This window comes from Scyliorhinus canicula, chromosome 12, assembly GCF_902713615.1.
Source record: "Scyliorhinus canicula chromosome 12, sScyCan1.1, whole genome shotgun sequence".
NCBI lineage: Eukaryota > Metazoa > Chordata > Chondrichthyes > Carcharhiniformes > Scyliorhinidae > Scyliorhinus > Scyliorhinus canicula.
Window position 1 is genome coordinate 66,871,258 of NC_052157.1, and position 15,853 is coordinate 66,887,110.

The following is a 15,853-nucleotide window of genomic DNA, read 5'->3' on the forward strand; positions in this document are numbered from 1 at the left end:
CTTACCAGTTTCAAATAGCAAATGAAAATGGTCCCATGTTCTTAGTGTAGCCACTACCCCCGAGCTCCTGGAGTGTGTGAAGTGGCCACACTAAGGACGTGGAACGGCTTTGAGAGTCATCCCTGTGCAGCAGGCCTCTCCCACGTGTCGCCTCCGCTGTAAGATGGTCTTGCGTATCCTCGGTACCTTCCCCCCCCCCACCTAGATGGCCATGATTAACTTGTCAATCCTGGTGAAGAAGGATTTGGGGATTAAGTTTGGGAGTGATCTGAATATGAAGAGGAATCTGGGCAGCATGATCATTTGGACTATCTATACCCTTCCCGCTGGCAAAAGAGAGAGCAAGTCCCATCTTTGTAGGCACATCTTCACCTACTCCACCAGCCTGGAGAGGTTTCACTTATGAAGCCTCTTCCAGGTCTGGGCCACTTGTATCCCCAGGTACCTAAACTTGGTTTGGATCACTTTAAAGAGTAGTTTTTCCAGTTGTGCCTCTCGGGGGTTCACTAGGAAGATTTTGCTCTTTCCCAGGTTGAGTTTGTAACTAGAGAAGGCGCCAAACTCCCTATGGAGTCCTGTTATCTTTCCCATGCAGGCTAGAGGGTTTGACATGTACAGGAGCAGGTCATCTGCATAGAGCGAGACTCTATGCTCTCTGCCACCTCTCCGAATGCCCGTCCACCACTCCACCGATCTAAGGATGATGGCCGGTGGTTCAATTGCCAGTGCGAACAGGGGCGGGGATAGTGGGCAACCCTGCCTCGTTCCCCTGTGCAGCTGAAAGTATTCAGATTTGGTGGTGTTCGTCCTTACGCTCGCAGTAGGTGTGCTGTACAGGAGCTTCACCCACAGGGTGAACCTTGCTCCAAACCCAAACCATTTAAGCACCTCCATGAGGTATCTCCAATCGACTCGATCAAAGGCTTTCTCGGAGTCCAGGGAGATGGTCAATTCTGGTGTCCTATCCTTGGATGGAGTCATTATTACATTTAGCAGGCGTCTGATGTTCGCTGTTAGTTGTCTGCCCTGGACAAAATTGGCCTGATCTTCTGCCAGCACCTGGCCAGCACTTTCGCAAGGATTTTTGTATCAGTGTTAAAGAGAGAGATGGGTCTGTATATCCCACACTCTGATCTTTGTCGTTTTGGGGGACCAATGAGATCGAATCCTGGGCCTGAGAGGGCAGCAGGGCCCCCTTTGGCAGTGAGTCATTGAACATCTCCTGTATGTGCGGGGCAGATACTGCTGCAAATTTTTAGTAAAAGTCTACCTGGAACCTATCTGTTCCCGGCACTTACCTAACTGCATGGAATTAATTCATTCCACGCTTTCTCCCAGCTCTACAGGTGCTTCCAGCCCTTGTTTCCTGTCCTTCCCACCACCAGTATGTCCAGTCTTTCAAGGAACTGCTCCATCACCGAGTCCTTTTCTGGGGTTCAGAGGTATATAGCCCTCGTTAAAAGTTTGCAAAGGCCTCGTTAACCTCTTTTGGGTCTTCTGCCATACTACCATTTCTGTCCCGAACTTTTGCGGCTGCTTGCTTTCTTAGCTGGTGTGCCAGGATGCTGCTGGTCTTGTCTGTGTTCATAGAAGGCCCCCCGTGTTGTGGAGCTGGTGGACTGACTTCCTTGTGGAGAGCAGATCAAATTCCATCGGCAGCATTTTCCTCTCCGCCAGTGGTTCCACAGATGGGGCCATGGAGCACCGCCAATCCACAACTAGCCAATCTTCTATCCATACCATTAAGTTACCTACTACCATAAACTTTTATTTCCCACAATACACTTTGATGTGGCACGTTACTTAATGCTTTCTGTAAATCAAAATAGATGGACGATGTGCGACCTCCAACCAGCAGACACACCATGCGGTCTCAAGGTCGTGATCATGTGACCAGGGACTTCCATATAAAGGGAGACATATCAGAAATCAGCAGATGGTTGTAGATGATGATAATAAGACATACAGGTTAACAGTTGTGCTAGGTGTAATTCCAGAGGAGTACAAAGAAACTCCATGATAACGTGCTCTGTAACAGATTGCTATCTTACCACGTGAGATCCAATAAAGATTCTGGTTTGGACAAGTCAAGGTGTTTGGTGGATTTCTTTGCAAGATATAGAAGACCAAACACAACACACCTGTTTCCCTGCATGCACAGTACATGTCACTTCTTCAAAAGAACTCCAATAAATTTGTTAAACACGATTTACCTTTCACAAAACCTTACTGATTGATTACCCGGAGTTTTTTTCAAAGTACCCTGCTATGGCAGCTTTAATAACGGCTTCTAACATCTTTCCTGTGACAAATGTTAAATTCACTGGTCTGATTACATAGCAATTTCAATACTAACCGCAGAGAAAGCATGCAAAATGAAATGATGAAAATTACTTTTGAAGGACTTGCCCACAGAGGTGCTCAACTAAGTAAGGTAGGGTAGGGCTCAGGTGCAGCACTAACACCATGATGGGCCAAATGGCCTGTTTCTGCCCATTCTGTATTCATCGCAAAGGACACCAATATAGTGAGATACTTTCGGCCTGTCCTTAATGCTGGGTTGTTGTATGAATTAACTGCCTTCAGGAAGATAGGGCCAGATACCTGTCAATATGGTCCTCACAGTCTGTGTCGGGTGTTTAACTCAATAAAGTACGCAACTGTATTTCCGCAGGTTTTTTTTCCCAAGTGTCGGTCATTAACAGATGCGGGAACTGTACTGAAAATCTGTCCTTTAATGGGGGTACATTATCAGCAGCCGTGACTGAACAATGCTGCCAATCTGACCTCTGCAACAACAGTATCACAGGTATGACACAACTATACACATGGGGAGGTTAAATCTTACAATGCAAAACGAAGTTACAGTATAACAAGGTGTACTGTGATGAATAGAAGAAATTGTTATATTTTATATTTTTGCAGTAATGTTATTAAAACTTGGTTTTAGTTGCATACAGACAGTACGTCTGCTAAATCTGTGATTAAAGAGTCATAAAATTGTTGCAATTGATTTTGCAGGTGAAGCATTCTGCTAATAGATTTGAGAACCATTTACCTTTTTATGGCTAACTGGCTAATGGAAAATTGTTTACATTTGAGTGATTCGCGGGTGTAGATAATTTACCCTGGGGTATTGTTTTTCATCCTGGCAAAGCAGGTCATGGGTAATCTTGTGGGAGGAGACATAAGAATGTCTTACTGCTCCTGTAGATAATGGGAGGAGCCAGGATTGTCTGAAAAAAAAGTTATTTTAATTTAAATAAAGGTGTTTCAGTTGGGTCCTGAAAGGCTCTCTCTCACAAGACTCTGCACAGAGAAAAGCAGGTTAAAAAACTATTTTTAACTTTATTCACAGTTCGGGTAGCACGGGGACACATTGCTGCCTCACGGTGCCGATGTCCCAGGTTCGATCCCGGCTCTGAGTCACTGACTGTGTGGAGTTTGCACATTCTCTCCGTGTTTGCATGGGTTTCACCCCCACAACCCAAAGATGTACAGGTTGGGTGGATTGACCACGTTCAATTGCCCCTTAATTGGAAAGAGTAATTGGGTACACTAATTTTTTTTAAAAATCAGCATAAATGCTTCACAGCTCCAGGGTCCCAGGTTCGATTCCCGCCTGGGTCACTGTCTGTGTGGAATCTGCAGGGGCAGCAGGGTAGCATGGTGGTTAGCATAAATGCTTCACAGCTCCAGGGTCCCAGGTTCGATTCCCGCCTGGGTCACTGTCTGTGTGGAGTCTGCACGTCCTCCCCCTGTGTGCGTGGGTTTCCTCCGGGTGCTCCGGTTTCCTCCCACAGTCTAAAGATGTGCGGGTTAGGTGGATTGGCCATGCTAAATTGCCCGTAATGTCCTAATAAAAGTAAGGTTAAGGGGGAGGGTTGTTGGGTTACGGTATAGGGTGGATACGTGGGTTTGAGTAGGGTGATCATGGCTCGGCACAACATTGAGGGCCGAAGGGCCTGTTCTGTGCTGTACTGTTCTATGTTCTATATTCTATGTTCTAAAGTGGTTAACTCTGAACTGTATTCTGAAATAGCCCAGCATGTCATTCAGCAGTACAAACCAGTGACTGAAAAGTCCTCAGGACTGCAGCGGTTCAAATAAGCAACTCACCGTCACCTTCTCAAAGGCAATTTGGGATGAGCAAAGATGCCGGCGTTTCCAGCGATGCTCACATCCCATAAATCTTTTCAAAAAGGCCAAAGTTATTTATACAATCATAATCATTAGCACAGATGGATCCCATATAGCCTATCTCTTCCATGCCTCTGTGAGCAGTCTAGCCAATCCCATTCACGTGCTCTATCCCGGCATCCATGCAAGTTAATTTTTCTCCAGTTCCCATCCAGTTTCCTTTTGAAAGCCTTGAACGTTTCTCTCTTGACCACTATTGTAGATAGAGAATTCCAGGCCATTACCAATCTCTGTCTAAAGGACATCTACTTCCCCAGGAGAAGGTCATGTTTTGGTGACCAGAATGTATTGAGCTCCAATCTATCTAAATTGTGACGTGACTCAAATGTTGCACGAGGTAGGGAGTGACAAAACATTATCTTGCTTCTTCGTGTCTCTTCAAAGGTTAATTCCCCAGTTTACAGATAGAGTATAACTCGCCCCCGCCCCTCCTCCCCTGACTCAGGCAAGACACAACCTGGATTAGTATTCTGAACAATAATTGTACGGGATTAGCGTTAGACCACATCCAGATGTAATTCAAAATAGACAACATTTTCCTGCCGTTGTGTGGCATCTTTACATGCAAAAGAAATGGGAGTGATAAGAGGTCATTCGGCTACATGAGCCCACTCCGCCCTTCAATAAGGTTATGGCTCAACTTCACTTTCACGCCCAATCCCCACAATTCCCTCATTGTCCTAGAAATTCTCTCATTGTCATGCTAATTAACACCGAGTCAAATCAGGAAACATTTGGGAGATCACCAATGGTTTGCTCAAAGAGCTAGGTTTTCAGAGCCTATTAAGGATGAAAGGGAGAGGTGGAAATGTTTAGGGAAGGAATACCTGTGTTTCAGTCCTATATCGTTGAAAGAACGGCAGTGGTGGAGGGATGGAAACTAGGAATTTGAAGGGGAAAAGGGTTGGTTATCTAGCCAGCCGATCCCATATAACTGTGTTCATACTCTATCAAAACAAACACTGCACCCCAGCCGAAACATGTGACCTCCTGAGAGAGGGGAGGTCGGCACGGTGTCACAGTGGTTAGCACTGCGGCCTCACAGTGACAAGGGCCCAGGTTCAATTCTGGTCTTGGGTCACCCAGTCACTGTCTATGTGGTGTTTACACATTCTCCCCATGTCTGCTCTGGGTTTCCTCTGGGTTCTCCGGTTTCCTCCCACAGTGCAAAGATGCAGATTAGGTGGATTGGCCATGCTAAATTGTCTCTTAGTGTCCAAAGACGTGCAGGTTAGGTGGAGTTATGGGGATAGAGCAAGGGAGTGGGCCTAGGTAGCGTGCTCTTTCAAAGGATCAATGCAGACTCCATAGACCATCTGGCTTCCTTCTGCACTATAGGGATTTTATAGATTCTATGAAGGTTAGATTCCTGGGACAATTAGGTTGAGTTGCCACATCTGGGGCATTATGGTAGGAGTCTATTGTACAGCCTAACTGATTATTAGTTCAGTAAGAATTCTTACAACACCAGGTTAAAGTCCAACAGGTTTGTTTCAAACACGAGCTTTCGGAGCACTGCTCCTTCCTCAGCTGAATGAAGCGGTATGTTCCTGAAAACATATATATCGACAAATTCAAAGATGCAAGACAATGCTTTGAATGCGAGCATTTGCAGGTAATTAAGTCTTTACAGATCCAGACATAGGGGTAACCCCGGGTTAAAGAGGTGTGAATTGTCTCAAGCCAGGACAGTTGGTAGGATTTTGCAAGCCCAGGCAAGATGGTGGGGGATTAATGTAATGCAACATGAATCCAAGGTCAGGGTTGAGGCCGCACTCATGTGTGCGGAACGTGGCTATAAGTTTCTGCTCGGCGATTCTGCGTTGTCGCGCGTCCTGAAGGCCACCTTGAAGAACACTTACCCGGAGATCAGAGGCTGAATGCCCTTGACTGCTGAAGTGTTCCCCGACTGGAAGGGAACATTCCTGCCTGGTGATTGTCGCGAGATGTCCGTCCATTCGTTGTCGCAGCGTCTGCATGGTCTCTGTTGGACTTTAACCTGATGTTGTAAGATTTCTTACTGTGCTCACCCCTGTCCAACGCCAGCATCTGCACATCATGATTATTAGTTCAGTTGAGATCACTAACACTGAATTTCCGGTGGTCCCCATGTTCTAACACAGAGTCTATGGGCTGGATTCTCCGCCCTGCCACATCAGATCTCTGCTTCAGCACGCTGGCAGGATGCTCCGTTATGCCGGCTGGTCAATGGGGTTTCCCATTGTGGCGCAGCCCCTCACTGTCGGCAAACCAAAACGGAGCATCCTGCCTGTCGAGAATCCAACCTGATGTGTTACTGCCAACTCAGCGTGGGCTATCAATGGTGAATTTCTACCCCAGGGTGTATGGAGTGCTGAAGAATCTAACATGCATATTCTTGTTTGTTGGGCAGAAGAAGCAAACACCACTTTGAACGGCATTGAGTGTTACAGGTGCCCAGAGCTTTTCAGCAGCACTTGCCAAGAGCTCAAGGAAATGGTGCAATGTGTCGGGATGCAGACAAAGTGTCTCCACTCCTCAGTCACGTGTGAGTCTCCGTCAATTACCTCTCCAGGCTTGAAAAGAATGTTGCCATAATGCTATTGTTAACAATAACGTTACTTTCTTTCAGATCAGACGCAGAACCTCATCATTAAAGGCTGCGCATCCGAGAGTCTCTGCGAAAACCCAAACGCCTTAGCTGTCCACAACATCCAACTAAAGCAAGACTTCTACTGTTGCAAAGAGAGAGGGTGTAATCGGGGGAGTTTAGTCAGCTGGGACCAGACAACGGCACCCGTCAACACTGTGACTGTGAATAACAGCAACTCAACAGCACAGACATTCCCTGTGATATCCGCCAACACTGCGACTGTGACTAACATCAACTCAACAGCACAGACATTCCCTATGATATCCACCAACACTGCGACTGTGAATAACAGCAGCCCTGCTGTTCACTCCCTCCTTGCACTGCCATTAATTATTCTGATTCCATGTCTATTTTAACGAGGGCACTGGGAAATATAATCTGGGCTGAGGTAAATTTTCATTTTGTCCTGTCATAGATACATACATAGAAAATAGGAGTAAGAGGAGGCCTTTTGGCCCTTCGAGCCTGCTCTGCCATTTATCACAATCATGGCTGATCATCCAACTCAACAGCCTAATCTTGTTTTCTCCCCAGAACCTTTGGTCCCATTTGCCCCAAGTGCTATATCCAGCCGCCTCTTGAATATATTCAATGATTTTGCATCAACTTCTTCCCGTGGTAATGAATTCCACAGGCTCACCACTCTTTGTGAAGAAATGTCTCCTAGGGGCTGGTTTAGCTCACTCAGTTAAATCGCTGGCTTTGAAAGCAGACCAAGCAGGCCAGCAGCACGGTTTGATTCCCGTACCAGCCTTCCCAGACAGGCGCCGGAATGTGGCGACTAGGGGCTTTTCACAGTAACTTCATTGAAGCCTACTCGTGACAATAAGCGATTTTCATTTCATCTCTGTCCGAAATGGTTTACCCTGAATCCTCAGACTGTGATCCCAGGTTCTGGACACACCCACCATTGGGAACATCTACCCTGTCTCATCCTGTTAGAATTTTATAAGTCTCTCTGAGACCCCCCTCATTCTTCTAAATGTTGTGTTCTTTACTATTTAAAGTTGTCCACTTCTGGTAGCAATTTTGTACACTTACGTATTTTGCATTCAGAGGCAAGTGATCGATTTTGAAACGGAAGTTGATGGATAGAATCGGCAAATATGCAGATATTACAAATAGGTGTGCCAGCGCTGGGTGTGCGTCAATATCCAATCACAAAGCAGTTAAGGCCGTGCTTTTGCCATTAGGGATGCACGACGAAACAGACATACAGGTTCGGGACAACATCTGTTCCGAGATTTCTAAACAGGCCACATTTGATCAAATATAGTAAATCGTAGATATTTGGAGGGAGAGATATAAACTTTATCGAACCTTTAGATATAGTGAAGACATGTTGAGCAATGAAGTACGATTTTCATGATTCGAAGCGTCAATGAAACACCTGAATACATTGAGTTTATACACATCATGAACAAACCTCAGCTTCAAAATCAAATTGATGATTCATTTGAAGAGCAGTGATATACAAGTAAATACAATGAAGCATTAGACAGTACTATTTTAAGATCGAACTGATCATATTTCCATCTTGTAAAAAAACGAAATTGCTAATTACAGCTTGGTTAGTCTCCAAAACTCCCAGATTGCGTTGGTTATTTCCATACAATGTCAGTCCTGTTACTTTTTATGAGCACAGGTGGTAATCTCTGAAAGGAACTTGTAAAGCCTCTTAACTTTCACGCTCCTATTATCTTAATCGTCTTTCAAAAGCAGCAATTTAAAGAAACATAAATTGATCTGGCCAGGGTCCCAGGTTTGATTCCCCGCTGGATCACTATCTGTGCGGAGTCTGCACGTTCTCCTTGTGTCTGCGTGGGTTTTCTCCGGGTGCTCCGGTTTCCTCCCACAGTCCAAAGACATGCAGGTTAGGTGGATTGGCCATGCTAAATTGCCCTTAGTGTCCAAAAGAAAGATTAGGAGGGGTTATAGGGTTATGGGGATAGGGTGGAAGTGAGGTCTTAAGTGGGTCAGTGCAGACTCGATGGGCCGAATGGCCTCCTTCTGCACTGTATGTTCTATGTATCTATGTAAGAAGTATTGTGTGCTCTTTACATCCCAGTCAACATACATATCATTACACTGAACTCCAGCGAGAACAATCCTAACCCAGTCAACTCTCCTCATATAACAGTCCCGCCATCCCTGGAGTTAGTCTGGTAAACCTTCGCCGCACTCCCTTGAGAGCAAGAACATCCTTCCTCAGAAAAGGAGACCAAAACTGCACACAATATTCTAGATGTGGCCTCACCAAGGCCCTGTATAATTGCACCAACATATCCCTGCTCCTGTACTCGAAACTTCTCGCAATGAAGTTCAACATACCTTCTTTACCACCGGCTGAACGTGCATGCTTACCTTCAGCGACTGGTGCACAAGGACACCCAGGTCTCACTGCACACTCCCCTCTCCCAATTTACAATCACTCAGGTAGTAATCTGCCTTCCTCTTTTTGCTTCCAAAGTGAATAACCCCACACTTATCCAAATTATACTGCATCTGCCATTGATTTTCCCACTCACTCAACCTGTCAGGATCATGCTGCAGGATCTCTGCATCGTCATCACAGTTCACCCTCCCACCGAACTTGGTATCATCTGCAAACTTTGAGATGTTACATTTTGTTCCCTCATCCAAATCATTAATATATATTGTGGATAGTTGGGATCTCAGCACCGATACCTGTGGCACCCCACGAGTTACAGCCTGCCAATTTGAAAAGGACCCATTAATTCCTGTTCTTTGTTTCCTCGCTGCCATCCAGTTTCCTGACTACCTCAATACACTTCCACAATCCCATGAAGTTTAATCTTGCACTCTTTGCAATGTTTTATGCGGGACTTTGTCAAATACATTCTGAAAGTACAAATATCCCACATCAACTGGCTCCCCCTTGTCAACTGTACTAGTTACATCTTCAAAGAATTCAGCAAGGTCAGCAATTAAGTGCGTATTTCCTCACACAGCCAGTTGATGTGATCTAGAAGGATGGTGGAAGAAGATTCAATGTGAGCTTTCAATAAGTGGGGGGTGGGCTGTGTGGTAAATACTTGCAGGGGACTATTTTGCAGGGCAAAGGGGTAAAGGAAGGGGAGTGCAGCGGGAAATTGGAAAGCTCTCAATAAGACCCAGCACAGGCATGGGGGGCTGAATGGCCTCATTTGTTCTGCAAGATGTTTTGATTTAATCATGGGGATTTGTTAGATACAATGGTGTGACTATACCCACAAATTCCAAATTACATCTCAGTCTGGACCTTTACCTTCCCGTTGACTGGCTCCCTCGATAACAAGGCACTGTACAGTCCTTCGGGAAACTCAGCCATACACGAGCTTTCTGTCTTGTCCTTATCCCAGCTAATACTCTCCCTCTCACACCTTTTACAGAGTCAGTCATTTGCATTTGCTGTGGCTCGGATGGTAACGGTCCTGCCTTTGTGTCAGATCGTTGAGTCTGAAATCTACACCAGTAACCTGAGCACAGCACTCCCAGTGAAGAACTGAGGGAGTGTTACTCTGTCAGAGGGTCAGTACTGAGGGACTGCTGCACTGTCAGAGGGTCAGTACTGAGGGACTGCTGTACTGTCAGAGGGTCAGAACTGAGGGAGCGCTGCACTGTCAGAGGGTCAGTACTGAGGGAGTGCTGCACTGTCATAGGGTCAGTATTGAGGGACTGCTCCACTGTCAGAGGGTCAGTACTGAGGGAGTGCTGCACTGTCAGAGGGTCAGTACTGAGGGAGTGCTGCACTGTCAGAGGGTCAGTACTGAGGGATTGCTGCACTGTCAGAGGGTCAGTACTGAGGGATTACTGCACTGTCAGAGGGTCAGTACTGAGGGAGTGCTGCACTGTCAGACGGTCAGTACTGAGGGAGTGCTGCACTGTCAGAGGGTCAGTACTGAGGGACCTCTGCACTGTCAGAGGGTCAGGACTGAGGGAGTGCTGCACTGTCAGAGGGTCAGTACTGAGGGAGCGCTGCTCTGTCAGAGGGTCAGTACTGAGGGATTGCTGCACTGTCAGAGTGTCAGTACTGAGGGAGTGCTGCACTGTCAGAGGGTCAGTACTGAGGGAGTGCTGCACTGTCAGAGGGTCAGTACTGAGGGAGTGCTGCACTGTCAGAGGGTCAGTACTGGGGGATTGCTGCACTGTCAGAGGGTCAGTACTAAGGAAGTGCTACACTGTCAGAGGGTGAGTGCTGAGGAAGTGCTGCACTATCAGAGGGTCAGTACTGAGGGAGTGCTGCACTCTCAGAGGGTCAGTACTGAGGGAGTGCTGCACTGTCAGAGGGTCTGTACTGAGGGAGTGCTGCAGTGTCAGAGGGTCAGGACTGAGGGAGTACTGCACTGTCAGAGTGTCAGTACTGAGGGATTGCTGCACTGTCAGAGTGTCAGTACTGAGGGAGTGCTGCACTGTCAGAGGGTCAGTACTGAGGGATTGCTGCACTGTCAGAGGGTCAGTACTGAGGGAGTGCTGCACTGTCAGAGGGTCAGTACTGGGGGATTGCTGCACTGTCAGAGGGTCAGTACTAAGGAAGTGCTACACTGTCAGAGGGTGAGTGCTGAGGAAGTGCTGCACTGTCAGAGGGTCAGTACTGAGGGAGCGCTGCACTGTCAGAGGGTCAGGACTGAGGGAGTACTGCACTGTCAGAGGGTCAGTACTGAGGGATTGCTGCACTGCAAGAGGGTCAGTACTGAGTGAGTGCTGCACTGTCAGAGGGTCAGTACTGAGGACGTGCTGCACTGTCAGAGGGTGAGTGCTGAGGAAGTGCTGCACTGTCAGAGGGTCAGTACTGAGGGAGCGCTGCTCTGTCAGAGGGTCAGTACTGAGGGATTGCTGCACTGTCAGAGTGTCAGTACTGAGGGAGTGCTGCACTGTCAGAGGGTCAGTACTGAGGGATTGCTGCACTGTCAGAGGGTCAGTACTGAGGGAGTGCTGCACTGTCAGAGGGTCAGTACTGGGGGATTGCTGCACTGTCAGAGGGTCAGTACTAAGGAAGTGCTACACTGTCAGAGGGTGAGTGCTGAGGAAGTGCTGCACTATCAGAGGGTCAGTACTGAGGGAGTGCTGCACTCTCAGAGGGTCAGTACTGAGGGAGTGCTGCACTGTCAGAGGGTCTGTACTGAGGGAGTGCTGCAGTGTCAGAGGGTCAGGACTGAGGGAGTACTGCACTGTCAGAGTGTCAGTACTGAGGGATTGCTGCACTGTCAGAGTGTCAGTACTGAGGGAGTGCTGCACTGTCAGAGGGTCAGTACTGAGGGATTGCTGCACTGTCAGAGGGTCAGTACTGAGGGAGTGCTGCACTGTCAGAGGGTCAGTACTGGGGGATTGCTGCACTGTCAGAGGGTCAGTACTAAGGAAGTGCTACACTGTCAGAGGGTGAGTGCTGAGGAAGTGCTGCACTGTCAGAGGGTCAGTACTGAGGGAGCGCTGCACTGTCAGAGGGTCAGGACTGAGGGAGTACTGCACTGTCAGAGGGTCAGTACTGAGGGATTGCTGCACTGCAAGAGGGTCAGTACTGAGTGAGTGCTGCACTGTCAGAGGGTCAGTACTGAGGACGTGCTGCACTGTCAGAGGGTGAGTGCTGAGGAAGTGCTGCACTGTCAGAGGGTCAGTACTGAGGGAGAGCTGCACTGTCACAGGGTCAGTACTGAGGGAGTGCTGCACTGTCAGAGGGTGAGTGCTGAGGAAGTGCTGCACTGTCAGAGGGTCAGTACTGAGGGAGTGCTGCACTGTCAGAGGGTCAGTACTGAGGGAGTGCTGTACTGTAAGAGGTCAGTACTGAGCGAGTGCTGCACTGTCAGAGGGTCAGTACTGAGGAAGTGCTGGGCTGTCAGAGGGTCAGTGCTGAGGAAGTGCTGCATTGTCAGAGACATATCTATCAGATGTGCCACTAAACGGACTGACCTCTCAGGTTGGCATTAAAAGATTCTGCAGCCCCCATTTCAAAGTTGAGGCACTCTCAATTACGACGCGAGAACGAGGTCAGCAATCAAAGGCTTTACAGAGAACATTTGAGAGAAGTGTGCTCGCCAAATGGAGCCTTATCCTATATACTGATTCCTGGGGGCGCAGCCAGAGGCGGAGAACCCCCAGGGTTTCAAGCCTCTTAAAGGGGCAAGGCATTAAAGGTAAATACCTTTCATCACAAAAGTTGTGCATGGGAACTCTCACCTTCATCCTGGTCAACGTCGAGCACTCGACCAACATTTCAGAAACCCATTTTCTGGTCATTATCTCAATTTGATTGCTTGGACCTTGCCGTTTGTGATATTGTAACAATAGCCCAAATGTACTTATTGTGAAGTACTGAAAGCTGGAGATTCTGGTTCAGCTCCCAGCATGTGAATTTATCTGATGACAATCACACTCAGAATGGTATTAGGTAAACTGTGCTGTTCCTTGCAACTAAATTCTCTGCAATAAATTCTCAACATCTAACCCTGCACACTGGATCATCAAAAAAAGTTTTGCCCTCATATGTTTCCTAGAATTTACAAAATTTCTAAAAGCGATTTTGAGTCTCGCTGAATAACATTGGAAAAGCAGAAAATATGCAGCACGGAAGAGCTGTTTGGCAACACTGGCCTCAATTGAACATTGCAACCAGATCCAGCTTGTTAGTTCTTGCCCTTCCTCGCATGCCACACGTTGAAACCCTCAAAGCATGTGAGCTGTTTCTCCAATTCGCATAGCCTTGGGCGGGGGGGAGAAAGGGGGAGAGGGGGAGGCGGGTGTTGACACCTTCAGCAGAAACCATTCAGCCCATTGAATCTGTGCCCGCTCTCTGCTGGGTAATTAGGTCAATACCCTGCTGTATCCTTTGTTTCCTTGAGAATCCATTTCTAGCTGGTACTCGTGCAATTTCCATTTGAAATCGTTGATCGTTCCTCTTTCCACTACTCACGTGGTCAGCAAGTGCCCAGGTCATTACTACTCGTTGCGCTAAAGACAGTTCTTCCTCACCTTCTTCGACTGCCTCCTCCCCTCTTTATCTCTTGGCAAAAGCCTGAAATCTGTGCCTCTCAATCCTTGTACCATCAGCTAACGTGAACAGCTTATCGTTATCTAGCTGATCTTAACCTGTCACAAACTTGTCCGCCTCTATCCGACTTCTCCTCAGTCTCCTTGACTCCAAGGAAAATGAACCCCTCCAGTCAGTTTCTGAAACATCAACCTTGTCACCAAAATCCCCTCATCTTTGGACCAATTCAGGTAAATCCACCTCCTCACCCTCTCAAGGAACCTCACCTCCTTCCTGAAGCATGTGAACCAGAACTGTATGCAACACTTGAGTTGTGTCCTAGCTGGAACTTTATGAAGGTTCAGCATGACTTGCCTGCTTTATGTGCAAAGCCTATATGATTTCTTATCTGCTCTCTCGGTATGTCCTCTCACTCCTTGGCACGTGAACCCGAATTGGGACACGAGGGCTGAAACTGACCCTCCTGTTTCACGAGACTCAATGGGCGAAATTCTCCCAAAACGGGAGAAATCGTCAAACTGCCGTAAAACCCGGGCGGGTTTTACGGCATCGCGCCCCTTCCCGACGGGGGACCGATTCTGGTCCCCCGTCGGGGCTAGCAGCCCGACGTCGGAGGCTCCGACAAGTCGGGCTTAACGAAAATCGTTAAACCCGCTTGTCGAACTTAGCGCCGGCTGACGCGTCATATGACGTCAGCCGCGCATGCGCAGGTGGGAAGACTCCACCCGCGCATGCGCGGATGACGTCATCGCGTTTTTGCGCGAAACCCGCGCATGCGCGGTCCGGGTTGCCCCTCAGCCGCCCCGCGTATTGATACTGCGGGGCGGCGGAAGGACAAATAGTGCGCGGGCATCGGGCCCGCTGCCCGCGATCGGTGGGCACCGATCGCGGGCCCATGGCACCCTTGGCACGGCCGTGGTACTGCCGTGCCAATCGGTGCCATGGTTATTTTTTTCCAGGTGGTCACGACGTTTTTACGAACGGCAGGACCAGGTGTGTTTGCCGTTCGTAAAAAGGTCGTAAAGGGCTGGGACTTCGGCCCTTCTAACAGCTGTGAATCGCTGCCGGCCGTAAAAAAACGGCGGCAGCGATTCGTGTCGGGATTTCGGCGGGGGGGGGGGAGAATAGCGGGAGGGCGTCAAAAAAGTCGGGAAGGCCCTCCCGCTATTCTCCCACCCGTCGTGGGGGGGGGGAGAATTTCGCCCAATATTTTTTATTTTTTTTGAAAATCTTTTTATTGGCTTTTCTCATATTTATAAACAGTTGTTACTTATATACATTACATTCTTCTTGCCCGACCTAATTTGCTTGATTTTACAGAGAGGTTTGTTTTGTTCTTTATTTGACTAATGGCATGTGCATTTTGCTGCCCTCTGGATCGGTCTATGATATCCCCCACTTCCTTCTCCCCTTCCTCTTCTGTTGTGGTTTCCTCATTTTTCTCCCCCCCGGATTACGCAGTCATTTTGTTCTTCAAATTTTATTTTTTATTCCCTGGCTTACTCCTCGTTGCTGGCCTCGAACAGGTTTTGGAACAGGCCGACGAACTGCCCCCAAGTATCCAGGAAGCCCTCCTCTGACCCTCAGATGGCGTACTTAATCTTCTCCAGGTGGAGAAATTCCAAGAGGTCAGCGAGCCAATCTGCAGCTTTGGGTGGTGCTGCCGATCGCCCGCCGAGCAGGATTCTCTGACGTGCGATTAGGGAAGCGAAAGCAAGGGCATTGGCACCCTTCCCCATGTGTAGCTCTGGCTGTTCCGATACCCCGAAGATTGCCACTATTGGGCATGGCTTCACCCTCACCCCCACAACCTTGGACATTGCCTCGGAGAAGGCTGTCCAGAACACAGCAAGTTTCGGACAAGCCCAGAACATGTGGGTGTGGTTGGCCGGGCCCCTCTGGCACCGTTCACATTTGTTCTCCACCTCCAGGAAGAACCTGCTGATTCGGGTTCTGGTCAGATGCACTCTGTGCACCACTTTGAGCTGCATTAGACTTAACCTTGCGCAGGAGGAGGTGGAGCTCACCCTGCTCAG

The 15,853-nt window shown here is 48.2% G+C and overlaps 1 protein-coding gene across 5 annotated transcripts in view; it reads left to right on the forward strand.

Moving 5' to 3' along the window:
• Nucleotides 1-15,853, forward strand: part of LOC119974535 (urokinase plasminogen activator surface receptor-like) — a 111,604-nt gene that overhangs the window by 90,503 nt on the left and 5,248 nt on the right. Inside the window, exons 8-10 of one of the 5 annotated variants that reach the window (XM_038813510.1) lie at nt 2,675-2,809; nt 6,593-6,727; nt 6,812-7,480. In XM_038813510.1, the coding sequence (XP_038669438.1) occupies nt 2,675-2,809; nt 6,593-6,727; nt 6,812-7,188 (647 nt within the window). In that variant the 3' untranslated portion in view covers nt 7,189-7,480. Of the gene's footprint in view, nt 1-2,674; nt 2,810-6,592; nt 6,728-6,811; nt 7,481-15,853 lie in introns of those variants that run through there. The other 4 variants (XM_038813508.1, XM_038813506.1, XM_038813511.1 and 1 more) reach the window with 4 other exon arrangements.